Consider the following 27727-nt stretch of genomic DNA (forward strand, 5'->3'; position numbering starts at 1 on the left):
TAAAAGTTCTCAGAGTTTTTAATAAATCATTTTCCAAAAAGAGGAAATACTGACAGGAGAAAATAGAAGTTATTATCACTATGTGTTGTGGGAATAAATAAAACCTTGAGTGACGGTTCGGACTTCACAAACAGTTTTCTATCAAATTTTTGTTGCAGGTTATTAAAACTTTTCATTTAAATACGTTGATCTCTGTATTTAACCAATATAGCTTTATTTCATCTTTTAAATCTTTCATAAATAAACTATCTTTCTCTGTATCAAAAAGAGGATTCAAATATAAAGAACGGCTCATTGTTGTTCGCCAAGAACCCCCCCCCCCCCCTCTGTGACGTAACACTTGTCAGCTGATTGAAATACGCATTTAAAACAGCAACGTTAAATTAAAAGGATTTTATAATACACCTTCATCTGTACAAAAGCGCGTCGTTGAAATGTCCATGAGTTCTTTAGGAAAGCGTAGAAAAGGTCGGGTAAAAAAGACGGCAGTGATCATCTGTCGCTAGGCAGACATTCCTCCGACACTGGCAGAAAAATCCAAGACCTTCAAAAGTCCCTGACTGGGAGATACCATTCCAACAGGGGGGTTCGGCGACTTCACTTACAGCTCCGCTGTGTGGGACGCCAGTGGTTAAAAGAAGCTGGGGGCCACGAAGCAGTGGCTGTGGCTGACGCGGCTCAGGTGGATCATGGCGCGGTCGTACGCCACCTGCACGGACTTGCGGATGCTGGACTTGCGACCTTCCATAATGCGCAGCTTGTCAGCCGTGTCGTCCACACCCAGAGGGGTCACTTTGTCCCGGGGGAGCCACTGCCTGCAGAGCCGGACAGACCGGAGTGAGGTCTCTCTAAACGCTAACGGGTACCGCTGATGGCGTTGGCACTCACCACGTCCGCTTGTTGTCAAAGAACAGAACCAGGTAGAGTTTTTCATTGGCTTCCTCCTGTCTCTGCTCCCCCAGGTGGAGGACGTCCCTGGGGGGGACAGGTATGGGAACTCCGTTGTGCAGCAGGCCCTCTTGTGGCATGTCTGGATCAATGATCTGAAAAAACGCAGGGTCACGTGAGCTCAGCGTCCAGGCGGCTCCAGCTGAGGGGAAACGTTCGGTGTTTACCAGCGCCGGGTATGATGGGTATCCGCGGCATTTAGCCCACACCAGCTCCAGAGGCTCCAGCTCCACGTCCTGCTCCGGCGTCTGGCCGCCCACGCCTGAAAGACGAAACATGCGGGAGTCGCTTGATGGGAACAGAGACAGCTGCTCCAGAGAAGACAGAAACCAGAGAATACCAGAGTAATCCGAGTCTCCATTGAGCATCTCAAAGAGAGGAACTCTGGAAAGAGCCGGTTTTCCAAGGCTTCGTTTAGGGGGAGAGTTGCTGGAAGAAAAAACAGAAAACTATATTATACAGCAGTCTTCAACTCCAACGATTTTCTTTTGTCAGGAATCACAACTTTATTTTATTTATGAAAATATGACAGAACACACAAGTGTTTGAAAAGACAGAAAGCTAAAAGCACCAACCAGAGAGAACGTCCTTAATTTTCAAAATAAAATAAAAAACTAACCGAATTTCTTGTGCTTTGTTTTTCTAGCCTTGTTGATTTAGTGAAATATAGGATCAAACTACATATTTGGAGATATTTTAACCTTTGATTTACTGGTTCTGTTTGTGAGACTTACGTTTCTTTGTGCAGAACCGGACAGGACTCGGAGTCAGACCCATCGTCTTTGTGGACATTAAAGCCGTTCGTTAGTCCTGAAAGAAAACCAACTATGAATCATAAACATTAAAGAGTAAAATATGGGAGAGAAAAAAGCTCAAAAGTTCTTTAACTGCATTAGACAATAACCTAAAAATGTCCTGTGTTCTTAGGAAACAAGAAAGAACGACAAAGCTCAATTTCTACAAAAATGAGAGCAAAGTCTGAAGTAATCCAGAGGATAAATGTCTAACGTCCAGTAACAGCCGGTCGTGTTCTGGATGCATCCTGTGCTCCGTTTTAACCTGCAGTGCTGTGGGCAGCAGCAGGAAACCATCTCAAAAAGGAGGCAGCCTCACTCCTTCCTGACCGGCGTGAGCGACGCCACGCCCAGCCTCACCAACAGGGCGGCGCTCACATACAGCAGCAATTTTTTAAGTTCAGGAATGGATTTTGTAAAAAATGATTTTCTCATTTCAGACCATAAAAATGGATCCATACGTCTGACCTACTTTAGAGAAATCAAAGCAAGAATAATGCACAAAACAACACAACCAGCAGCTGTACATCCATATAAAGAATTCAGCAAAACTAAATTCATTGAATGAGTAAAGAACTTACATTTACTGTAGTCACTGATCTCCATTAGCATTGATTTGTAACAGTTGGCCCTTAAACATTTTCTTTCAAACGCAGATCTGAACTCAAGTGCAAACTTTAAGCTCAGTGTATAAAATAATTCCATTAACTTCTATTTTTTTGTTGTGACATTTGTGATTTAAACTAAAAAGTGGAACTCCATCACTTAAACTGTTTTTCCCCTGACCTTGTAAGGAAGTTACTGTGTAGAATAGATTTGGCGTTTTCTAAGTCCAGACTGATGAACGTGTTTCTTGGTCCGTCCTGAAATCTATCGCTTCTTCCCAAACAGACGGCAGCAGGAAGACAAACGGCTGTTTGACTGAAGCTTCTTACCCGTTTGCAGCGTCTGAATCCTGTCCAGCTCAGGCTCTGAGCACAGGTCCTGGGTGGACAGTTGGGACAGGGTGGGGGGTCCTGGGCTCCTCTGGGGGGTCTTGGTTGGAGTGGACAGAGGAGTAGTGGACGGGGTTGTTGAGGAGGAGTCCTGTTCATCCGGCGCTCCTTTTCCATGCCGTAAAGTCCTGTCTCTTTCTCGGAAAAGCTTGGCACCGTTTTTTGCTTTCTTAAATAATACGGACGTCCGCCGTCCCACGCCGCCGGTGGGAGGACACGGCGGAGGGTTGGACGCCACGTGACCTTCTCTGTGCAAATGTTCACACGGCGCCGCAGCCTGTTCCTGGACCTCAGAGCTGTGGGAGGGGCCGCTCGGCACGCCGCCGTCCGTCTTCGGCCGCTTGCAGGGCCAATAGGGGGGCTCCGCCGTGATGGGGCGCAGGGTGGGGGGCTCCAGAGGCGCATCCCCCCGTCGCGGAGGAGGAGCCGGGCCTGTTGGTTCCAGTGTCGGGGGGGACGTGGACTTGAGGTCTTCTGAAAGATGAGGACAGAAAACTTTATTTCAGCCAGAGTGAGTGTGAAATGGCGGCGGGGGTGCAATGCGGTGGCGCTGAATTCACACGTCAGGGCGTCGGAGCTAACCGGCACCCAAAGTTGGAGAGTTGGGGAAAACATGGAGGACCGTTTCTGTCAGCAAACGATAATGCTCTCACAACTGTACAGCAGCAACATGGCAGAATGACACGTCCTCTGAGTCACGACTGTCATCATCATGCTTTGCTGTCGTCTGTCAGGCGTGTGGTCAGAGGTGGGATGGTACATGGCATGACTGCATGTGGCCAATGGAGAGTGGTGAGTCCATGGGAGGGATGCAGAGAGGAGGCGCAGACACTGGGAGAGAGGAGGCCAACCAGACTCTGTGGGCCCCTACTTACTAGACTGGAGACAGTGGGGTGGTTGGGGTTGGTGCGTGGGGGGGGCCCTGGCTCAATTACCTGAGGACAATGTTCCATTAGCTCATGTTCACAAGCGGGTCTCAGTGGCGTCAAAGGCTCGTGCTTCGGAGACATCATTCTGTCGTAAACGTGCGTCTTTCTCACCTTTGTCGGAGGACAAACGGCCGTTCTCTGTCTTTGCTTCTTTTTCATCACCGTCCTCTTCATCGTCGTCCTCCTCCTCCTCCTTAAAATGGCCGTTAAGGAGGCTGTGCCGGGGGGGCTGACCCTGCCTGTAGCGAATGCTGTTGATCTCACGGCGGAGGAGGCGCATGCGTCGAGTTCGGGCGCCGCTGCACCGCATGGAGGTGACGAAGTCCAGCTTCTCCAGGAGCTCCTTCAGCTGCTCGTCCGCGCTCATGTGGAGTCTGTTCCTGGGATCCAGCGCGCTGTCGACTGAGCGCAGCCAGGCGTTAGTCCCACCGCAGGATCACAAAACACATGTCCAAAGGCAGCGGGACACTTTCAGCAGCTGTACTGAAAAGACTTCAGAGCTGAAGCAGTCCAATTTACAAGCCACAAGAAATCAATCAAAACTAGTCTTCAACCAAAAAAGACGACTTCTATCAAACTCAGGTTGCATCTGGTCCAAAAGACAAAAAAAAAGCTCATGTCGGTGTCTTACCGTCCTCCCAGGTGCAGCTGTAGAAGTCTCTCTTCTGGGGAGACTCTGGGAGGTGCATGCCAGTGTCCAGGTCCAGGCCGATGTTTGTGGCTTGTCGTTGAGCGTGACGCAGAATGGCGCCCCCTAGGTCCCGGAGATGTAGCGCAGCCCTGTGGAAGACGGTGTCCCTGGCGTTGTAGAGGAGGCAGTTGGACACCATGAGGTTGAAGTCGGCCTCCAGTTCGGACACTGAGCAGTAGAGATGGCTTTCCAGCTTGGAGCGCATGGTGGTGAAGTCCATGGGATGGCTGATAAACTCCAGGTAGTCAGGAACCTGAAAACAAACCAAAGCTGCTCAGGAGAATGAAGACAAATGAAGAAAGAAGAGCTTAGTTTTCTTTTGTCAAAAGTCATTGAGGATAAAATAAACAAACCCATCAACGGAACCCTGAGGACCGCCAGCAGGTGAACAGGGTGCTGTGGCTTCAGTTAGCCACCAGGTGTCCCTGTTCTCTGTTGGATTGAAGCCTCAAAGTTGATCTTGTTCCTCTTGTCATTTCCGAGCCATTTGACCTACTTTTGAGATCTCTCACTGATGTTTTGTGCCCCGGAACAACAACAAACTTCAAAAAGAGTCGGACTTTGAGCTGCAGAAGTTTTCCTAAAGTCTCAAAGATGCTGCACTTTGAGGGATTCATGTTTAGACCAACACGCATTTAGAAAAGCTAACCTTTTCTGCATGATTTTACTGTGGTTTTGAATTTAAAATACTCATTTTCCATAACATGTCTAAGTTTCCGCTAAATTAAATTCATGTTATTTATAAAGAACTTATATTGTAAAACATTATTCTAACTTAAGGTTTTTATTCCAGTGCTGAGCAGGGCAAGAGCGGTCAACCTTTGATCAGAGGGAGGCGGGTTTGGTTGCCGTTCGACCTTCATATGTACCAAAGTGTCCTTGGGCAAGACACATTCTGAACTTCCTGCTCCCCATCAGTGTGTGTTGGGCTTTGATAACGACCGAGGACATTAAATGATAATAGTTCATCTGATCATAGTTCTGCTTTCTGGTGGGAACTCAAACATCTTCACACCTGCATCCTAACGTCTGAACAGCTCTTTCTTCTTGTTCTTAATGGCAGAAGAAAGCGGTCTCGCCGTCACATTTTCCTCTGAGGGAAAGCTGTGTGTGTGTGTGTGTGTGTGCATCACTTTTGCAGCCAGAAACAGGAAAATATCATTTAATGTTGTTAAAAGCTGGTCAATAATGTCTAATGGCAGTTCAAATCCCCACTGTAAACACTGTAATAATAGATGATCACATATGTAAACTAAACCAGCTAATGAACATCTGATCCGAGATGACCTTTGACCCCAAAGTCTTTGAAATTACTGCCTGCAACCCACTGATTTCCGTGACGGTGATTAGCAGAGGCAAACATGAACTCTGAAGTTCAGCATCTCCACCGGATCTATTCCGTTTCCATCAGCTCAGAATGTGAGGCTGCATGAATACTTTTTATCATTCGGGTCGTGTTTTCCACTGCACTTGTAAAGCCCTCATTAGCTCCCACACAAACACACACACTATGCAGCTCAAACTGAGGACAGAGGGTCTGGCCTCAGAAGACTTCCATGTGTAACTGCACTACATAGATTTGAACCACCAACCCTCCAGCTCTGAGCCACAGTATGCATCCTACAGCCAGCATGCCAGCCAGGCAGCAGTGATTGAAACAAAGGAAAATGAATGCAGCCCAGACCGTCTGAACTCGGTTACACGTGACTGAACCTCGTCAGGAAAACGGCAACGAGCAAAGACTGACAACGTTTACATTTGTAATCCTACTTCTTTTATGCAAACTGGCTGGCCAAAAATGTGGGCTGTGTCCTTCTCTTGAAGTTGGTCCAGAGTTGTACGAAGCAGCATCAGCATCGGAGTCAGCTGCATCTCCAGAGCTGCCTGCTGAACTTTGACCTGCAAAGACCACAGAGCACGACCGTTTAGGAGGAGAGCAGCTATTCACCAAATACTAAAACCTGCTGGGAACACATGAGGAACTACAGCTTTCCTCACTAAACCTGGCTTACTTTATTATTATTTATGTTCTGATTTCCATTTCAAGACCAAAATCTAAGGTCTGACTGTGGTCGTTGTAGTGAATCCATGTACGCTGTCTTACCTGCTCTCGTTTGAGTTTTTCTCTCTTGCGGATCAGCTCCACCAGCAGCCGCGCCTTTTCCAGATCATGCCGCAGCTTCTGCCAGTATCTCAGAGCTTCTCGTGCCGCAGAAATCTTTTCGTCCACTTCAGGCTACAGAGGAGAATTCGCTTTAGAGCCACAAACCTTTTTGTACAGCAATCAGTTTTTCCTGTTTTCTTTAAAACATTAAAGGGCCTAGATGATGCAAAATCAAGTTTTAGAGCTTTTAGAGCTTTACAGTGTTTTATAAAGTTAATTTCTCAGAAAAACAACCCCAAAGCGGTATTTTGAGCTGAGGATTCCTCTAAAAACCGGGGGGGGGGGGGTAAATCCACCAAATGGTTCCTGAGTGCGGCTGTGTCTGCAGCTCACTGCTTCCCCAGGGGAGGGGTCAAATGCGGAGAACAACTTTTGCACACCTAGGTGTGTGTCAGATGCTGGGACTTTATCTTTACATTACTGACAACGCGTAATATTTTATCTCCCGTTTACTCTTGAGAAAAGCATGAAAAAGGCCCTTTAACAGTCTGGTAGCCTAACATTTTTGGCCAGACCTGCTCTATATTCCTTTGGGGATGGACATTCGAGTGCAGGCGCCGGACCAGCGCCACGCCGTTTCTTGACTGGCGCTTCAGTCGCCAATAGTAATACAAGCGCTGTATGAAGTGGTTCTTCCTTTGGAGGAAGATTCCTTTGCATATGCTATTCAACCTGAACAAGAGAAAACAGCAAACACACATTTTTAGCATTTTCAGCACATCAGACGTTTACATTGAACATCGCAGCTTCTACAGAATGGGTTATAACAGGGGTCGGCAACCGGCGGCTCTTTCCTCCCTGAGCTGCGGTTCTCTGTGTTTTTGTAAAATAACTATCATGTTCTAAGATAGTCGTGGTGCCTTTAACACCATCGGGTAGCGTAAGCGGGCAGGAGGAAGACAGCAGCAGGAGCGTCTGCAGCTGTGAGTGCGGACCAGTCTATTATGGGATGGATGGAAAGTTCTTCTGGTACCTGGTAGGGGTCACATGGACACCCCAAAAAAGCCCGTTTTTTTCTCCTAGACTAAAACCACCCATTTCCGCGTAAAATTAAATACATTTTTGTTAGGGCGCCCCTACATTCCTGTCAACTATCTGCTTCGATGACCGTATGTTGCGTTGTCTGTGTGGAACAAGCTGGGGGAGGGGGGGGGGGGTTGCACGCAGGAGAAAACAACTTGGAGCTGCAGAGGTGTGAACAGGTAGAGAGACGGGGGCGGGGCTTAGACTCACCGCTTATGATTCCAGACCCGCAACAAACTAAAAGCTGCTTTCTAATAAAAAATAGTTCTCATCCATTAAATTAATTTACTTTACTGGGTTTAGGGCTGCCCAGTGGTACAGTGGTTAGCATTCTTGCCTCACCGCAATTAGGCCCCCAGTTCAAGTCCCAGCAGGGGGACCTTTCTGTGTGGAGTTTGCATGTTCCCCCCGTGTACGCGTGGGTTTTCTCCGGGGTCTCCGGCTTCCTCCCACCATCCAAAAACATGCTTCATAGGTTAATTGGCAACTCTAAATTGTCCATAATTGTGAGAATGATTGGGTGTGTGATTGTGTCTGCAACAGACTAGCGATCTGTCCAGGGTGTCCCCCGCCTTCGGCCACAAGTGGCTGGGATAGGCTCCAGCAGCCCCGTGACCCCAAAAGGGACAAAATGGGAGAAGATGAATGAATTTATTGCGTTTACTGGATTTAAAGGGAAAAAAATAGAAAGGAGTCCACATCAAAGTGAATTTATTTCCATCATCTCACTCATCAAACACCTCTGGGTGTTTGACAGACGGAAAAGTCTATTCAAGGTTGTGTAAACTGGACAAAAGATCAAAGGAAACATAGCGCTCATAATTAATTAAAATAAATAATTAAATAAATATCCTGACAGCATTTTGAATCAATACAAGTATCACCAAATGAACTATCGTGTATCCTATATATATTTCGGCGAAACAGTTTTTTTTCTAACACCCGTAGTGTTGCGGCTCCCTGTGCTTTCATTTCTGTGGGAAACTCCAAAATGAGTGGTACAGGTTGCCGACCCCTGGGTTATAACAAAAACCTTTGCTTTATAACATGTACGTTTAACACTAGTCGGTTTAAACTTAGAGTGTGTCACCACTCTAATGCTTCTGAAGGACTAGAATGGTTTATTTACACAGGAAACACCGAGTCGTCCTTCATGGAGAAGATCAGCACAGTTCTGCTGCCACGTTTGAAGAGATGGAACTTATCCAGATGTCAGAGGCATTAGTTTCTTTGATGAACATCTAAAGTGAACCCACTTTAGGTGGAATATTAGTGTAATCCTTGATAGAAACACTTGACAGCTGACTGCAGGTTCCCGCTGCAGGACTGTGATCTTCTCCAGTGAATTCAGACTTTTAAACAACGTTGACAGCTGGATGTTCTCCAGGTAGTTAAAGAAAATGTGCTGACATCGAGATAAAAGGGAAAAAAGGGGTTTTGAAAATTAAACTGGACTGCAAGTTCTATTATAAACAGAAATACATGATATTGACTCTGTTCTAGATCAACCTGAAGCTGCCAGAGATCAGAATCCTGTGAACTAAACCCTCAAACTCCCAGCTGAAAACAAATAATATAGATGTAATCTGACCTGTTGGTGGGGATCTGAGGAATTGCCACCTGTAATGAACCTGTGTGTTTAGGCGATGCTTCTTCAGCCTTCTTGCCTTTCTTTTTATCACTCTTCCCATCATCTTCAGGCTTTCTGCCTTTTTTTGGCGTGGTTGGACCGACAGTGTAGGCGCTCTGTCCTCTGCTGGCCCTCCCTCGGCTCCCCACCACCCGTCCTTCAGTCTCCTCGTCTGACCCCGCGTCCTGTCCCGGCGGAGAATGGGCCTCGCAGAACGCCGTCTTCTTCACCGAGAACGTGGTTCCGTTGACGTTTGTTTCCCTCACCGGCTCAATCTTCATGAACAAACCAGCGCGCTGAGCACACGTGACGTGAAATGCCGTGTAACAGTTGGCCTTGTGACACTGGATGGATGCGCCGCGGCCTTTCTGTTTGCACAGGTAGCAGGTCAGCTTCCAGCGCGCTGGGGGAATATTACTCACTCCTTCCACTGGCTCCAGAAACACAGTGTTGGCAAAACAGACCTCGGGTATCCATATAGCACAGACCACATGGGCCCATCGGCCGTCGCTGGTTTGTTTAAAGGCGCCGCCTCGATTTGGACACAAAACACAGTCAATTGGTTTCTGAGGAGACTGCAGACAGCAGCGGCACAGCCACTGGCCCTCAGGGATGTAGGGGACCCCGTAACACTCCTGGTGCACAGCCAGGTTACAGGAGTCACAGAAGAGAATGACATTACTGTTGAGACATTCATCATCCAGGCACACACAGCAGAAGGCATCGTCATCGATAGAGCTCTGAGATGGCGCCCGGCTGCGGGCTTCGCGGTACGCCTCTTCCTCCAGCCGATCTACCAGCAGCTCAAAAGTGTCCGGTGAGATGGCCGAGGAACCGTCGGATGTTCGGCCAGCATTGACCATCTCCAACCAGGCAGTGTCTTCTTCATCCATGTCGTATTCTGCCGTTCCTTCATGCTCCTCACTGGAGGGTTCGATATAACGATAGTATGCTGCTGGTAGAGGAGGAGCTTCGACCGGTGTGAATGTCTCCTGGACACGGAACTTCGGTTCGGGGAGAGTCACATGGTTACCGTGTGATGAATGTAGCTTTTCTAAGGACTGTGGCCGAGAACTAGGGCAGTGGTTCTTGGAGGGCTGCGTTGACCTGACGGAGAAACATTTGGAGTCTTTCTTGCGACCTCTTGGTGTGATGCGTTTGCGGGTTGTTTGGGCACTGCTGGTGGGGCCTGATGACTGCTCGCTGTTCTCTTTGTTGCTGTTACACTCGCTGATGTCCTGAGCCATCATTTCGTCCTCTGTAATGACCTCCAAAGGCTCAACGATGGAAATACGGTGGAGCCTTCCATCCAATTCCACCTCCACCACTTTCTGAGCCTGAGAATAAGAAAGAGTCTCTCGGGTTGGAGACGCTTTAAGGCTATAAGGAGAAGGAGATCGCTGGCGGGCGGCTCCTCTCCCACCAATCGCTCCATTGGACCTAACATCTACTTCACCTCCTGGGCCCGCGTGGCCTTTTTGACGTTGTTTCCTCATAGGCCGCTCGTCCCACTCCTTCCTGAATAAAAAGAGATAATATCAAGCAATAAATATTAGAAAAGTATTATTTAAAAAAAAAACCTTTAGGAAAAATGTTTCCCAAATGTGAGGCAGAACTTTTGTTATGATGCTCTATATTGCAGCTTTAAAAACAGATTTTATCTGGAATTTTAAAAAACTGTCATAGAATTAAGCACTAATGCAAAAAAAACAAAAAAACACTTGTTCTGTTTGTAATTCCCCTAAATGTTTGTTGGTATGTGGCACCTAGCAACAAGGTACGATTACAAACACTATTTGACTTCAATCAGGAAGCGCTTTACATGAGAAACTACAAAGAAAACTTGGTAAAATAAAGTTAAGTAACAATAGTAGATTTTTCTGGAGCTATCGAGCATTACCGCAACAAATCATGAACATCCAATCAGCTTACAGCTAAGATTGATTGATCTGTCAAAGAGCCAATCAGAGTCACGAAAACCGCGGCGTCCACACAGTCCTTCCTAACATGTCAGCCATATTTCCAGTTCTAAACACTGTTAACTCAGACAGATTTCATTCTGACAGCACTTTAAGGAGCGATGCAGTTTTTACCAAGTTAGAATAAAATCAACGAGCTTAACGTGTCGGCTAACTGACACAAACTACTGAGGAAAACAAGCAGACTAGCCGATCTGCTAACTTTCAGCTTGACAGAATCTTGCGTTAGTTCTTGTCTTATTTTTATTTTCAAACGGTGGTTAAAAACCATTACGAGACTAAACACATGAAAGTTTAAAATCGTTCGACAACAGCGTAGAAGTTAAGAGAGCAGAACATTTCCGCTGTCTTACCTACCGACTGACAGCCGGCGCTCGGAGCCACTCTCACAGAAATGGTCGCCAAACCGGGCGCCTCCGCTACCCTCTCGGGGCTAACAGCTACCGCTAGCCCGTCTTAGTTCGCTTTTCCAGCCGGTATATTTCGTTATAACACAACACTTCTGTTTCTTCGCAAATCGGCGCCTTGGAAGCAGACAGCAGCACCCCGGACACGCAGAATACACTAATGCTATATCTGCAATATCTACGGAAGAAAGCGGTTCTTGTCGTGTAATTTTGTTACATTTACTAGCTTTTTCAGCTAGTTAGCTAGCTGTTTGGGGATTTGCGCTTCACAAGCCAAAATAAAACAACTTCCGGTTGTGGGTTATAAAATAATTTCATTTTAACTTTAGCTTGGAAGGTTCCTCACTTTAATGCGCCTTAAAACTACAAACTAAATGAAATAAGATACCAGTTTTATTATTTAATAACTTAATACATAAGAAGTAGAAAGAAACACAAATCGCAGTAATCGAAGGGTGCAACCAAAAGCCCAAAAAAAAGTATGTATATAGTGAAATAAATAGGCAAACACATTCAAGCACATAAACCTACATATGGGGTTCAAAAAACATTCATCACATTCTAACAACAAAAATATACCTTAATCTGGGAAGGCTGCGGACGTTAAAAATGCCTTTTATTATGTAGCTTTATTTTGACAGCGGGGCTCCTTTGCTTCCGCTCGGAAACTTGCGGACATTGTTACGCTAACTTGATGAAACCGGATTGGTAAAAGTTCACGAAACCCATCTGACGTCACCAGTCATTTCTTTTCGCGCGCAACTGCTTCGCGGCATCGGCCACGAGCAGCTGGATCGACCCGTTTTTCTATTTAAATTTTGGTTAATTTATAACCCAAACACGTTTGTCTGCACTGATCATTGTTAAAATTATTTTTATTTTCTCTCTTTGTTATTTCATGAGGATTTAACAAACAATTATGGCATGGCCAACTTTCACATTATTATTATGGGATGTTGAAACAACAGCAGAGGAAAACACATTAAAAGAACAAAAATATACACTTTTACAAGAGAGGAAAATACAATAATTGCTTTGAGGGGTTTGCACAAATCTAATAAATGGCGAGTTTTTGGGGAACTTTTATTTTTAGTGTGATGTAAGGATCTGGAATATAGTTTTTAGATCACTCAGAACCCAGTTTATTAGGCCTTTCACCTTTACAAATGTCTAATTATGGATGAAGTATTTGTTAATCAAATCAATACGTTAATTAAATAGTCTTCATTTTATCAGTCATCCTAGTTTCAATGGCCGTCCAATTTATCGGCCAATATTTTTTACCTGTCAGCCAATTCTGAAAGGCAGACCAGCATATTTGCACTGATCAAAAGGTAAAAGAAGTGAAGACAAGTCCAGATGCCTGTGATCCAACTTCAAGACAAAGTGACCACACAGTATGACGGAGAATCTTCATCCACACATCTCGTGTTCATAACTAGCTGCCTCCTCTGAAGCATTTATACCCTCTTTACCTTCATTTCATCCATAATGTATGTCAGAATTACAAAAATAGCTCTTCAAATGTTTGGTTTTATTGTTTATTTGGAAACCATTATAACAGGAAGTCTGCATGAGAGATCCCTGCAGTACAGTCAACTCATTTCTGACACAATTTACTGATGGACACTTAATTCAATTCAGTTTCTTTATAAAGCACCAGAGGACAACAAAGGTTGTCTGAAGGCGCTACACAAAAGGCAGGATGTTTAGTAAAGAATTTCACAAAGAGGATGGATATGAAAAACAAACAAACCCTAAAAAAACAGCGGCTGGAATATACAAGGGCACCCTTGGCTGTCTGAGGGGGTGGGAGGGTTGTGTAACATCACATTGAGAGAATCATGAGGACATCGTGAGGGTATTTTTTCTCTTGGAGTCCCGCCGTGGAAAGGGCACAAAGCTTTTTACCTCCTTGAAACATAATCCTGTGGGGGGAAAAAAGAAGAAATTACAAAGTTAATCCAATAACAACAGCTTCAGAGTGATCAGTGTAGCAAGAACCACGTTTAGTACCAGCAGCAGCGCTGCATCAGTTTGGGTTCTCCAAGTCAGAGTTGACGGGTCCTTATGGAATCACATGGTAACGGACAGGAAAGCGTTTGTGCAATCCTCCACAGACATGCTGTGTGTCAGCAAATAGCAGAGAAATGTCCAGGCCCACTAAGAATTCAAGACCCACTCCAATGGAAAAGCTACTTTTGGTGTTTTTAACATGTTCATTTTTCTCACAATAGCGGATGAGTAGAAAAGATTTGAAACTGCATTTCTGAGTATTAATTTAAATCGTCTTGAATCAGGAGCAGATGAAAAAAAGCTCAGACTTATGACGCAGCAAAATTCCACTTTCTCCTGCAATTCCAAATCCTCCCCTTGAAGACAAATAAATGCATTCCCGTCTTCGTTTACCTCGTCTGAGCCGCCGTCTGGCTGTGCAGCTGGATATCTCAGATTTTGCTCGCAATTTTTGTGCCACGCTAATGTTAGCTTGGGATTTTTTCAAACATTTGAATAATTGCTTTTGTGTTTTTTAGTTTTTTTTGTTTAAAGAAAACTTGCATATAAGTGAAAAGGTACTAAACTAGCGCGGCTGCAGTTCTGATCCAAATTCAGAGAAAATTCAAGTTTAAAATGAATGGAACAAATTGAAATAGGATCATCTTTTGGACGGTTAATATTTGATTTGATCTTTTTTAATTATCTCAAATTTGGAGTTTTTCTGAAATGAAAATGTGTTTGTATTAGAAAATTAACAAGTCTATAATTTATTAACTGAAGACCAGCTGTTTGCTGTTGAAGCGTTGAGAAATTCCTTTTACCTTTGGATCTATTCGAAGTTCTTAGCTTGTTAGTTAGTTTAAATTGTGTGATCACACAACTCATAGTTTGTAGAATATCATCCAAATCTAGGTCATAGAAACGTCGATTGTTTTTGCTTTTACTCAACTTAACATTGTTGTTTTAATCTTTAGAAAGAATCGTTAGACACGACATCCTTTGTGTTATTGAACGTATTCCCTGTTTTTATCAAATGACGACCACACAGAGACGTTTGGTCTGCACACTCGCAGCTGCTTCAAAACAACCCGGGCGCCGTTGACCTCGCCGTCCTGGGAGCTGAAGGCCACAGACATGAGGATGTTGTTTGTGTGTGTTCTTCTTTGTAATATAACAGTGAGAATTCATTTGCACTTCGAGTGCAGACCTGATATGTAATCGTTTTCTGTCACTCCTACTTGCGTGTAAAACCCCTAAATAGATAAGTTTTGGCTCTTGAGTTTTATAGAATCTTAATGTATGTCTGGAGCACTGATAGCAGTTTATTCAGTCTTTTTCTGAAACGTTTCCTGAAACAATGAAACCAGAATAACGGGAAGAAAAACCCATTTTGTGTTGGCGACTCACGCTTCCACTCATCCAGGGACAGCGTGGCGTTGTCGTGACTGTCGTCGTACGGCACCGGCTCGGGTAAGTCGTCCGGGTCTCGTAGGCTGTCAAAGTACTGATGCTCCAGAGCTATTTCTGCTGTGGGCCTCTCATCCCCGTCCAGAACCAACATCTTCTCCAGCAAATCGATGGCTGAAAGGGGAATTTCAGAACTCTGATTCAATGCATTCAAATAAAGACAGAGTTTTATTAAAACACGTGCATGAATTCAGTATTGGACATTCTCACAGAAAAAGGTGCAGTCGAGGGGGAATTAGTTTGATCGTAGGATTAGCTGTCATACACACATCTGCTTGAGCTTCAATAACCATATGGAGGGATGCATCAAGGATCTATTGTTGAGAATGATGTATCGCAGAACCTGAAAGCTGCTGTCCTTTGAATCTATAATGCATGATGTCAGACTTGTGTTAAAAGCCTGCTGCTATCGATGCATGTTCATATAGACTTGTGTTGTGGCCGGTAGCCATGACAACAGGAAAGCAGTTCCTACGCAGGAGCCACCAACTAGGCTTTTAAAGCCCACGTAAGACTTCTAAATGCAGACGGGTTACAGACACCAGGAGGAAGGCCTTCCTGTGGTGGCGAGTGTGATTCTGCAGAGGACGTAAGAAACGACCTTTCTGCAGGAGCTCAGCGGTCTGGCCACAGGATGGCGTGCAGAGCTGCAGGAGGACCAGCAGGAGGACCAGCAGATGGTGCCATTGATGTGAAGGAGCCTCTTTGTAACCCACCTGTTTCTGTCCCTCACAGCTCACCTGTGTTTACCTGCGTGACTTTCTTTAAAGTCGTTGGACTTTAAAGAAAGTAGAAACAGTAGAAACGTTGTTTCTCATGAAGTAAATCTAGACATTGAAGCAGAACCCAAAGAAGCTCAGACACCATCGGATCATGAGAACCAGAGCATGTCCGACAGAAACTCAACACAATTGACACACAAACAAACACATTCTGGTAACAAATATCACTTTGATAATTCTTCCTTATCAAACCAATGTGTTCCATAAAATTCCTTAACATGTAAATTCTGTGATGAAATTTCCTAAATAACAATTCTGAGAGCATCAATGAAAACTGAAAATCATGAGCCATTTAAACGGTTTGTGACTTCAAAACCAGGAAAAAGAGATGGGAAGGATGGAAACCAACTCACCCAGTTCACTGGCTTTGGGGAAGAGCGAGGAGAAGGCTTTTCTTGGGTAGCGAGGCAGATTCTTCACATACGTTTTAGCCTGATTGAGAAATGGATCCCATTTAATGAAAGACTTTCCACTTTAACTCTGTACAGGTTTGGTTAGACCTTAAAACTGGTGTGGATTTAAGAGCAAGAGGACATCATTGGAAAAAACAACTGTCTTGTTCAGGCTGAAGCCAGAATGGACAAACTGAATGTGTTCCACCTCCGGACTGTCCAGTTTCTGAACAAACTCCGGGCCCGGGACTCCAGTAACCTTCAGGATCTGAGTCAGCTGGTCCATGTCTGGAGGCAGCAGTTAAGAATTGGAAATTGACTTTTTTATCATCACATCTAGATATTTCACATTTAGTTTCCAAAAAGACATCAGAGGATCAGCTAGATTTTCCTCAGTGAAGCCTGTAAAACAATGAAGAACAGAAAAAACTCGTACATTTTGTTTTGGATGTTTCTCTTTTTGCAATAAACGGCCACTTTGTTATCATCAGTGTTTGATCAAGTTAAAATAAAAGGATCATTTCTCCTCAAAGAGCTAAAACTGGGACACGGCTCATGACAGGATACAGTCCTTTCCTTTGAAAAGCGTTTTTCCGTTGATCATTTCTCCCATGATGCACCCCACTGACCAGATGTCCACTAGAGGGAACAGCAAAAGAGTCGTCAGCCAGAGGACGGGAGCCGCAGTAGAAATGAAGAAGGTCAGCTTTTCCTCTCAACAAACATCTGTGGCGCCTTCAGTCCCAGACTGAGGCCCTTCACAAAACAACAGCACAGCTTTGGGGAGGGGTCATGAAACCACATGTCCGTTTGCTCGTCCAACAGATCCACTGAGATGCGCTTTTCAGCAAGTATTCCAACTTTGTTTCTAGACTTTTAGGAAACGTTTCTGACCCGCAGTGGTACCGAACACGGAAAACTGCTCGCAGCACACAGCTGGGGGACGCCGGAGCCTCGGAGCACGCCCCCGCTGGAAGCCGTGGTGGTTCCCAGGCGCTGGGCCCGCCTCGCGCAGGTGAATAGAACATTGGTGCGGTGAGCTCAAGTGAGCCGTGACAGATGATGTAGCCAGTAGAAAGAATAAGCCCCGCCCCTTACTGTATCAGCATTAAAAGAGTTTGGAGCCAAAGGATGGCGAACCATCAATCCCGGGTGGTGCTGGCCCCGCCCAGCTGGTGTGTTGCGAGCATTGGTGCGCGTGAGCCGACAAACACTGAACGGTTCCAGCACAGACACCAACAGGAGGACAGAGGAAACATTAGCAACTGCTGCTCTTGCCAGTCTGGGTGTAGTGCATCCAGTTCAGAATGACCTCAGGCGCACGGTACCAACGGGTCACCACGTAGCCCGTCATCTCTGCATCCGTGCTGCGAGCCAGGCCAAAGTCCAGGATCTGCGGCAGAACCAAAAAACGATCAGTCTGGGTCATAGAGGCTCACGCGAGTGTCAATAAAGACGGACTGGATCCATCACCCTGTCAAAATAAAAGACTACAGGAACCAGAGAGGCCTTCAAAACGCTGCATGTCCACATGAATGTTCATAAGCATTTCTGCAGCATAACTTCAGACATTCCTGTCTGCACTCCGCATCTACAGACGCCGCGCTGCGTCTTTCACTGTCAAACACCTTCATATCACGATCCAACGTCGGACATTATTTGGTGGATTTGAGGTGAGATCCTGTTCAGAAACCCACATGAAGAGGAGAGCAAACAAGCAGAAGCTGAAGCCACAGACTTTAGTGGTAAAATTTCTCTTTGTAGGGTTAAAAATGTGTATTGTAAAATGATATATATATTTTTTATGAATGATCAAAAGTCAGTTTTACTTAAAGGCTTTTGAAAGAGAAACCAGTCAAACAGAAGTTCCCATGATCACGTGGAGGGACGTTTGTTCCAGGTCGCATTTCTTATCACAAATGTTCAGACTGACCAAAAGCTTTGGGACAGGAAGTCTCTGATTTACACTGAAAAAGGTTTGCTTTAAAACCAAAGAGCTTCAGGAGCTTCCAACCCCTCCCAGCTTCTCGCTCAGCAGCCGAAAGAAGCTCCAGACCCTTCAGGGTCTTCTGGATTTGACTGAAACTGAAATCAAAACTGTGTTGCAGCACCGTTTAAACTTTCCTGTGATCTAGAAACTGAAAGAACGCCACGAAGAACGAAGGCGGGATTTAGAGCACATGACTGATCTGAAGCAGCACCAGTCTGAACCTCAGCTTCTGGTAGATACAGTGGTGGACAAAATAGTTGGTACCCCTTAGTTAAAGAAAGAAAGTCCACAATGCTCACCGAAATGACTTGAAAAGTTTAAAAGTAACAATAAATTAAAATTTATTGAAAAATAAATAATCAAGATCAGCCATTACTTTTGAGTTTTTGATTAACAGAATTATTTAAAACAAAAAACCTAATGAAATAGGGCTGGACAAAAATGATGGTACCTCCATAAAAGACTGATAACTAATTGTCCAGGGGGTCATGATGAACTCAGCTATGTCCTTTAATTGACATCACAGCTGTTTTCAAACCCAGAATGAGTCAGTCTGCCTATTTAAAGGGAGACAAATAGTCACATAGTTGCTGTTTGGTGAAAAGGTGTGAACCACACTGAACATGGACAACAGAAAGCAAAGGAGAGAATTGTCCCAGGACATTAGAAACAAAATTATAGACAAACATGGTAAAGGTAAAAGGCTATAAAACCATCTCTAAGCAGCTTGAAGTTCCTGTGACCACAGTGGCACATATTATCCAGACGTTGAAAGGAAATAATAAAAAAGCAAAAATGCATGTTGACAAGCCACAAAGATTCTGGGAAAATGTCCTTTAGACAGATGAGACCAAACTGGAGCTTTCTGGTAAGGCACATCAGCTCTATGTTGGTAGACTCAAAAATGAAGCATCCAACCAAAAGAACACTGTCCCTACTGTGAAACATGGAGGAGGCTCAGTTCTGTTTTGGGGCTGCTCTGCTGCATCTGGAACAGGGTGTCTTGAAGTTGTGAAGGTCAAATGAAATCTCCAGATTATCAAGGCATTCTGGGTAGAAATGTGCTGCCTAGTGTCAGAAAGCTTGGTCTCAGTGGCAGGTCATGGGTCTTCCAACAGGACAACCATCCAAAACACACAGCCAGAAACCCCCAAGAATGGCTCAGAGAAAAGCGTTGGACTATTCTGAAGTGGATTCTATGAGCCCAGATCTGAATCCCATTGAACATCAGTGGAAGGAGCTGAAACATGCCATTTGGAGAAGACACCCGTCAAACCTGAGACAACTGGAGCAGTTTGCTCATGAGGAGGGGGCCAAAATACCTGTGGACAGGTGTAGAAGGCTCATTGACAAATACAGAAACAGTTTCATTGCAGTGATTGCCTCAAAAGGTTTTGCAACAAAATATGAAGTCATGAGTACCATCATTTTTGTCCAGCCCTATTTCATCGGTTTGTTTTTTTAATAAGTCTGTTAATCAACAACTTAAAAGTAATGGCTGATTTTGATTATTTAATTTTCAATACATTTTAATTTATTATTACCGTACTTTTGAACATTTCAAGTCTTTCAGTGAACATTGTGGACTTTCTTTCTTTAACTGAGGGGTACCAACTACTTTGTCCACCACTGTATACGGTCAACCTAAGAGTAAAGATGCATTCTTAGAATGCGTGTCAGGATGATGGCGTGTATGGATGATGGCGTGTATGGTTGATGGCGTGTCTGGATGATAATAGCGTGTCTGGTTGATGGCATGTCTGGTTGATGGCATGTCTGGTTGATGGCATGTCTGGTTGATGGCATGTCTGGTTGATGGCGTGTCTGGTTGATGGCATGTCTGGTTGATGGCAAGTCTGGTTGACGGCATGTCTGGTTGACGGCGTGTCTGGATGACGGCGTGTCTGGTTGACGGCGTGTCTGGTTGATGGCGTGTCTGGTTGATGGCATGTCTGGTTGATGGCATGTCTGGTTGACGGCATGTCTGGTTGACGGCGTGTCTGGATGACGGCGTGTCTGGATGACGGCGTGTCTGGTTGACGGCGTGTCTGGTTGACGGCGTGTCTGGTTGATGGCGTGTCTGGTTGATGGCATGTCTGGTTGATGGCATGTCTGGTTGACGGCATGTCTGGTTGACGGCGTGTCTGGTTGACGGCGTGTCTGGTTGATGGCGTGTCTGGTTGATGGCGTGTATGGTTGATGGCGTGTCTGGTTGATGGCATGTCTGGTTGACGGCATGTCTGGTTGACGGCATGTCTGGTTGACGGCGTGTCTGGATGATAATAGCGTGTCTGGTTGACGGCGTGTCTTGTTGACGGCGTGTCTGGTTGATGGCATGTCTGGTTGACGGCATGTCTGGTTGACGGCATGTCTGGTTGACGGCGTGTCTGGATGACGGCGTGTCTGGTTGATGGCGTGTCTGGTTGATGGCATGTCTGGTTGACGGCATGTCTGGTTGACGGCATGTCTGGTTGACGGCATGTCTGGTTGACGGCATGTCTGGTTGACGGCATGTCTGGTTGACGGCGTGTCTGGATGACGGCGTGTCTGGATGACGGCGTGTCTGGTTGATGGCATGTCTGGTTGACGGCATGTCTGGTTGACGGCGTGTCTGGATGACGGCGTGTCTGGTTGATAATAGCGTGTCTGGTTGATGGCATGTCTGGTTGAGGCCATATCTGGTTGATGGCGTGTCTGGTTGATGGCATGTCTGGTTGATAATAGCGTGTCTGGTTGATAATAGCGTGTCTGGATGATGGCATGTCTGGTTGATGGCAAGTCTGGTTGACGGCATGTCTGGTTGACGGCATGTCTGGTTGACGGCGTGTCTGGATGACGGCGTGTCTGGATGACGGCGTGTCTGGATGACGGCGTGTCTGGTTGATAATAGCGTGTCTGGTTGATAATAGCGTGTCTGGATGATGGCATGTCTGGTTGATGGCGTGTCTGGTTGATGGCATGTCTGGTTGATGGCAAGTCTGGTTGATGGCATGTCTGGTTGATGGCATGTCTGGTTGATGGCATGTCTGGTTGATGGCATGTCTGGTTGACGGCGTGTCTGGATGATGGCGTGTCTGGTTGATAATAGCGTGTCTGGTTGATGGCATGTCTGGTTGACGGCGTGTCTGGTTGATGGCATGTCTGGTTGATAATAGCGTGTCTGGTTGATGGCATGTCTGGTTGATGGCATGTCTGGTTGACGGCGTGTCTGGTTGATGGCATGTCTGGTTGATAATAGCGTGTCTGGTTGATGGCATGTCTGGTTGATAATAGCGTGTCTGGTTGATAATAGCGTGTCTGGTTGATGGCATGTCTGGTTGATGGCGTGTCTGGTTGATGGCACGTCTGGTTGATGGCAAGTCTGGTTGACGGCATGTCTGATTGATGGCATGTCTGGTTGACGGCGTGTCTGGATGACGGCGTGTCTGGATGACGGCGTGTCTGGTTGATAATAGCGTGTCTGGTTGATGGCATGTCTGGTTGACGGCGTGTCTGGATGATGGCGTGTCTGGTTGATAATAGCGTGTCTGGTTGATGGCATGTCTGGTTGATGGCATGTCTGGTTGACGGCGTGTCTGGTTGATGGCATGTCTGGTTGATAATAGCGTGTCTGGTTGATGGCATGTCTGGTTGATGGCATGTCTGGTTGACGGCGTGTCTGGTTGATGGCATGTCTGGTTGATAATAGCGTGTCTGGTTGATGGCATGTCTGGTTGATAATAGCGTGTCTGGTTGACGGCGTGTCTGGATGATGGCGTGTCTGGTTGATAATACCGTGTCTGGTTGATGGCATGTCTGGTTGATGGCATGTCTGGTTGATGGCGTGTCTGGTTGATGGCATGTCTGGTTGATAATAGCGTGTCTGGTTGATAATAGCGTGTCTGGATGATGGCATGTCTGGCTGAAGGCGTGTCTGGTTGAGGGCGTGAATGGTTGATAAAAGCGTGTCTGGATGATGGCATGTCTGGTTGATGGCGTGTCTGGATGATAACAGCGTGTTTAGATGATAATAACGTGTCTGGTTGATGGCGTGTCTGGTTGATTATAGCGTGTCTGGTTGATAATAGCGTGTCTGGATGATGTAGTATCTGGTTGATGACATGTCTGGTTGATGGCATGTCTGGTTGATGGCATGTCTGGTTGATGGCGTGTCTGGATGATGGCGTGTCTGGATGACGGCATGTCTGGTTGATGGCATGTCTGGTTGACGGCGTGTCTGGATGACAGCGTGTCTGGATGACGGCGTGTCTGGATAACGGCGTGTCTGGTTGATAATAGCGTGTCTGGTTGATGGCGTGTCTGGATGACGGCGTGTCTGGATGATGGCGTGTCTGGATGAATATGTGTCTGGATGATGGCGTGTCTGGATAACGGCGTGTCTGGTTGATAATAGCGTGTCTGGTTGATGGCGTGTCTGGATGATGGCGTGTCTGGAGAGCAGTTTTTGCTCTGGGACGAACGCACCTTCAGCTGGCAGTCTGGATTCACGGCTAGGTTTCCCGGCTTCAGATCCTGTCGGGGAAACGAGTGTTAGTTCGTGACATGACAGGCGGGCGGACGACGTCTGAGAGCTTTTATCCGATCTGCCTTTTGCAGCGATGCATTACTGCTGCAGGAATGAGAATCCTGTACAAACCAGCAAGAAGAGAAACGCTCCAGCAGAAATATGGAGACATGTCACTGAGTCACCGAGTGTTAGCAACACCAGAACTGGTTCAGAAACACCAGACAAGAACACATTTTTACACTTCACACACACACACACACACGCACACACACACACACATCATCATCATCATCGTTATCTGAATAATTTTCAGCCTTATGGTCATTTTGTTTTAGAAGATTCTGTTTCTCATATCCTCATCCAAACACTGCAGTTTCAGTTACAAACTAAATATTATGATCCTAAAATAAACAATCATATCTGTGCGGCTGTGTCTGCAGCTCACCGCTCCGCCACGGGAGGGGTCAAATGTGGAGAATAAATGTCACACACCTTGGTGTTTGATAGATAATGGGACTTTTATCCCCCCCCCTGTGACAGCTGGAACAAACTGTGAACAAAACGTCCGACTCCAGAGTCGTAAACTGTGAGGCAATATCAGCTAATTCACAAATGATTCTCAAATTTAATGAAGGATTTTATCTATTATCTATCTAATATTTATTTCTACCAGGGCTGCACAACATAGGGAAAACACGCGATATGATTAGTGATCAATATTGCGATGACGATAAAGCTTGCGATACGTGAACAAAGAGCAAAACAACCAAAAACACGTCATTTCTATTTCACTGGAACAGTTTAATTTAAATAAGAGTCAACCCTCGTCTACATCTAACATTAACGGGCTCCACCCAATTGGTCAACAGCACGAAGGCGTCCATCCGATTGGTCAAATGCATAAATGGATTTGATTGGTTAAATACTTCAAGCTGCCATAAGTTTGTTTTAGCACATTTAAGGTAACCATTTACCATATGCGTTTTGCACAGCTTGATACATAACGATTTATTGTGCAGGCCTACTTTCTACTTTGGCATAAAGTATTTAGAGCAAAAAGCTTTTAGGTCATGAAAATATTAATCTTGCAATTAAAGACATAGAGGGATTGTGGGATGAATGAAGGAAGGAAGGGTAGGAGGGTTGCTGGTTTTGAATCCCAACAGGGATTTTGGGTTGGACATTGTAGTAAAAAAAAAAAATCCTTCAAAACTGCAGGAATCAAATCCGATGTTCGCATCCATTCTGATGACTGTTTGCATTCAGAGACATTGATGGAAATGCTCTGGTAAGTTTTACACTTCCTTCTTTCATCCAGAGAACCAATGAAGGACTGATTCATTTGAACAGAAAAAAGACGTCGGTCTGGTTCTAGACCCGGTTCCGTTATTGCGTTCTCTCAAAGATCTCCTGCTCTTCCTGACGTTTAAAAGAAACAAAGACTTAAAGAAGAGTTGGTACGCTCCACTCCACGCAGCTGCTGCTGCTGCTTGGGAGGGGGCGGAGCCTAACATTTCCAGACTTGCAGTGAATCTTGCGAGGACTGAAGTCATCCAACCTGTTGAGGCCCGGGTCTGACTCGTTATTAAAGCAGCATGGCGTGTCGGCCTATGACCCGAACACGCTTTGATGCTTTCACTTCTAAACATCTTTAAAGGCTTTGGACTCACTCTGTGGATGATTCCCGCCTTGTGGATGTACTGCAAAGAGAGAAACGCCGCTTAGGTTCACACAGAGAAAGTTCTTCAAACCACGTTAGTCGTTCTATGATCCCTTTAAAGTCCCACTCCGATCCTCTTTGAATCTGTTGCCAAAGCGTTCCCTGGTGGTCTTTTAGGTACGATGATGTCACTTTTAGGTAAAAGCCAAAAACTTGTATTGTTTTCTATGACATAGTTTCTGCAGAGCGGCAGGAGATCATTAGAAATTCACCTCCGAGTTGTGGGCTGGACTACTGGCCCAGAGTAAGGCTCCCCACACTCCCCGTCATCCATTTGTTTACACTCTCTCCTGCTAGCTTACAGCCCCAACCGTAACATTAGCGGTGCAACAAAAATGGCAGCAACATCAGATCTATCCATCCGTACAGTTCTGATCCAGATTCCAGCTCAGACCAGGACATCAAAGACGTTCGTGGATCGGTTTGTCTGCAGCTGGGTGATAAAAAAGGGGCGGAGCTTGGAGCTTGTGGGCCTCAGTTCTAGCTTCCGTGTCACAACTCGAAGCTTTTTCAAACGCCATTTTATCCGTCTGCCCCTCGTTTTACAACCATTTGAATAAAGAAATCCTCAGAAATGTAATTTTAATTTTCTTCCTCCGTCACCAGAAAAATGTGCCACCAGAACAGGTTAAAAACCCCATTTTCATCAGAGTGGGGCTTTAAAGGATTCCTCGCTTCTTGTTACGCCTCACCCTGAGTCCACAGAGCATCTGGTAGACTAGGAACTGGACTTTGTCGTCGGAGAGAGACCCTCGCACCTTTGACAGGTCAGTATACATGTAAGGCATCACCAGGCAGCTGGGAGAGGACAGAGTCAGAGCAAAACCACAGCATTAGCACATCATTAGCTAAAGCTGTAATGCTGAATGTCTGAGTGGTGAAATGTTTCAGGGGTTTTTAGCAGCTGTGTGTTGTTTCCTCTGCAGACTAAACCGGTCCAAACCCGGCCTACAGATGTTCCTGATGCAGGTGGACAGGTAGAGCCGCCAAGGTAGAGGTGCAGATTCATACTCACAAGTCCTGGAACTCATCCAAGCAGCAGGCGAGTGTGAACACGTCCAAAAGTCCAATTACCTACAGAGACGGAGACAAAACGGCTCATTGTTACAGGAAAACATGGAGTGTGTCTGGATTCCCACCCTGACCCCTAACTGCTAAAAAAACTACATAGTGCTGCACTATGTAGTGCCCTGAATTTTCAAAGCAATTCAGACGCCACGCTCACTACATTTTCTTTTTTTAAACAGCGGATACGAGGTTAAAATGTAATTGATGTGAGCGTTTTACGATGATCATTTATGAGTCCACTGTCTTCTAAAGATAAAAACGTTGATTGTTTATTTTTAAAAAATACCTTTAAATACATTTTTTGGGCAAAAATTGTTCCGACACAATGCATTGTGGTCTATATTAGCCGACCTAGTGAGCATCAATGCACACTGGTTTTTCACAGGACTTCTGGGAAATTTCTAGGTCACTGGATTTTGGAATCGTAGATTCGGACAGAACTATAAAATGGAGAAGGCTCTATAAATTGAGTAGGGAAGGAACTCGGACACAGCCATGAACTTCTGATGGACGTGGGAGGAGCTTAAACCGGCACTCACAGCGTATCTCAAACTCCAGCTCTCCCAAGGCCACAAAAACAGGCAGCAGCTCCTAAAGCAGGGGCTCCAGCCGGGCTCCAGCCGGGCTCCACGTACTCACGTTCTCATGCTTCATGTGCTTCAGCAGCCGCAGCTCTCGGTACGCCCTCTTGGCGAAGATTTCCGACTGGAAGGGCCGGTGGAGCTTCTTGATGGCCACCTTCTCTTTGGTCTTCCCGTTGATGGCAGAGCTGCGGGGATAAGACAGCCGGGAAGACGTCAGAGCGGTTCTGTTTCTGGACGTGTGGGGGCGGCGCCGCGTCTCCGTCTGAGCGCTGCGGCTGTATGAATGAGTGGCAGGGCGGCAGCGTGTGGGCAGGGGGGGGGTTCATCTGCCCACATAGGTGAGGGGCGGTGCTGCAGAACAGCAATGCACAGGTGGCGTTTGGTGAAACAGAGAGGCGGAGCCATTTTTAAACGGATGCATCCAGACGCCACTGGTGACTGCAGAACAGAAGGACTCCTGAGGCCAGCAGGGATTTGGGATTCATCATCAAGATGAAGAAGACTCCTTCAGATAATCTGGGAGTTCATTTATGGAAACAATCCTGATTAACAGGAACCAGTGAACGCATCACTGCTCTGTTGTCTGCTTTACATCGGTTAGCTGTCAAATTTGGAATTGATTTTAAAATTCTACTTTAATTTTTAGAACCTTGCACGGTCAACCTCCGACGTTCATATCTGACCTTTAACCCCGCACTCTTCGGCCCGATCCTGGAGGTCTTCCAACCAAAATCTTTTAGGCGTTCCAAAAACCCGCCGTCATTTCACGCCGTTGGTCCTCGTCTTTGGAACTCCCTCCATGGTCGTTGTGTCAGATCGACTGTTTTAAATCTGAGGTCAAGACGTTTTTATTCAGGAGAGCTTTTGATTTATTGTTTGTTTTACTACGATTTACTGAGTTTTGTTTTATTATTATTATTGTATTTTGTTACTTCTTTGTGTTTTGATTTGATTTTATGCTCCTTTTGATAAAGATATTCTATTTTATTCTATTCTAGAATTAGGTCACAGTCTGGAGGCGTTTGATTGAATGTCGTCCTGTAGAGGGGGGGTTGGATCAGGTTTGGAGGATTGGATCAGGTTTGGACCGCTCCTCTTCAGTGCTGTCACCTCATCTTCATCAGATTCCGTCCAAACCGGTTCTGTTCCTGAGGCTGGAGAACGAGCCTCCAGCTTCACCTGAGCTGGCACGGCACGTGCGTGTTTACCTGGCAGGCTGCGGATCCGCGCTGGGATTTGGGCGCAAACGCAGACGGGGTTCACGCGCGCGACCTTTGGCAGCTCCTCCATCATCATCATCATCATCATCATCGTCATCATCATCATCATCATCATCATCATCATCAGCGCTAAGTGAGGGTCCATCGACCCTTTACGCTCCGCCAGGTCCCGCACGCACGCACTTGGTGCGGGGGGAAGGGGGGGGGGGGGGGGGTAAATGAAGAAGTCACTCACCAAACCGAACCGTACGCCCCGGTTCCGACCTGCTTCAGCAGCGTGTATTTCTCCGGGACCTCCCACACCGTACTGTTGATTTCCTCTCGGGTGAAATGTGTCTTCGCGTCCATGATGAAGAGGAGCAGCGAGGAAGCAGCAGAAACTTCACCTCCCTCCCACAGCCCGCCTGTCAGCCTGCCAGCAGAGAAACACGACCACACG

General features: G+C 45.9%; 3 protein-coding genes across 6 annotated transcripts; all 3 read right to left on the reverse strand.

Moving 5' to 3' along the window:
* Positions 1-2: 2 nt before the first annotated feature.
* On the reverse strand, positions 3-11846 carry LOC101156010 (bromodomain and PHD finger-containing protein 3). Of its 4 annotated transcripts, none has more exons than XM_020704391.2 (14): positions 11511-11846; positions 10631-10692; positions 9136-10511; positions 7037-7193; positions 6462-6593; positions 6128-6256; positions 4298-4610; positions 3778-4068; positions 2678-3211; positions 1683-1758; positions 1289-1377; positions 1116-1210; positions 889-1043; positions 3-815 (listed from the first exon to the last, which is right to left on the reverse strand). In XM_020704391.2, the coding sequence occupies exons 3-14, from the start codon at positions 10422-10424 to the stop codon at positions 632-634; spliced, it is 3444 nt and encodes a 1147-aa protein (XP_020560050.1). In that variant the 5' UTR covers positions 10425-10511; positions 10631-10692; positions 11511-11846; the 3' UTR covers positions 3-631. The 4 variants fall into 4 exon arrangements, with proteins under 4 accessions (XP_020560050.1, XP_020560051.1, XP_011474966.1 ...); XM_020704392.2 differs by having other exon boundaries at positions 11507-11846; XM_011476664.3 differs by having other exon boundaries at positions 9136-10692.
* A 574-nt stretch (positions 11847-12420) lies between these two features.
* LOC101171243 (mitogen-activated protein kinase 13) lies at positions 12421-27700 on the reverse strand. Its single transcript, XM_004070226.4, has 12 exons — positions 27524-27700; positions 26124-26253; positions 25432-25490; positions 25109-25214; positions 24367-24396; positions 22654-22701; positions 17478-17592; positions 16767-16838; positions 16408-16487; positions 16161-16239; positions 14966-15139; positions 12421-13488 (listed from the first exon to the last, which is right to left on the reverse strand). Exons 1-12 carry the CDS (start codon positions 27634-27636, stop codon positions 13403-13405), a joined length of 1092 nt encoding a protein of 363 aa, XP_004070274.1. The 5' UTR covers positions 27637-27700; the 3' UTR covers positions 12421-13402.
* Positions 19794-22647, reverse strand: LOC111947636 (uncharacterized protein C2orf16-like). The gene is made up of 2 exons (XM_023956306.1): positions 20898-22647; positions 19794-20027 (listed from the first exon to the last, which is right to left on the reverse strand). Exons 1-2 carry the CDS (start codon positions 21859-21861, stop codon positions 19834-19836), a joined length of 1158 nt encoding a protein of 385 aa, XP_023812074.1. The 5' UTR covers positions 21862-22647; the 3' UTR covers positions 19794-19833.
* Positions 27701-27727: the final 27 nt, after the last annotated feature.

Source organism: Oryzias latipes, chromosome 7 (genome assembly GCF_002234675.1).
Source record: "Oryzias latipes chromosome 7, ASM223467v1".
NCBI classification, from domain to species: Eukaryota; Metazoa; Chordata; class Actinopteri; order Beloniformes; family Adrianichthyidae; genus Oryzias; species Oryzias latipes.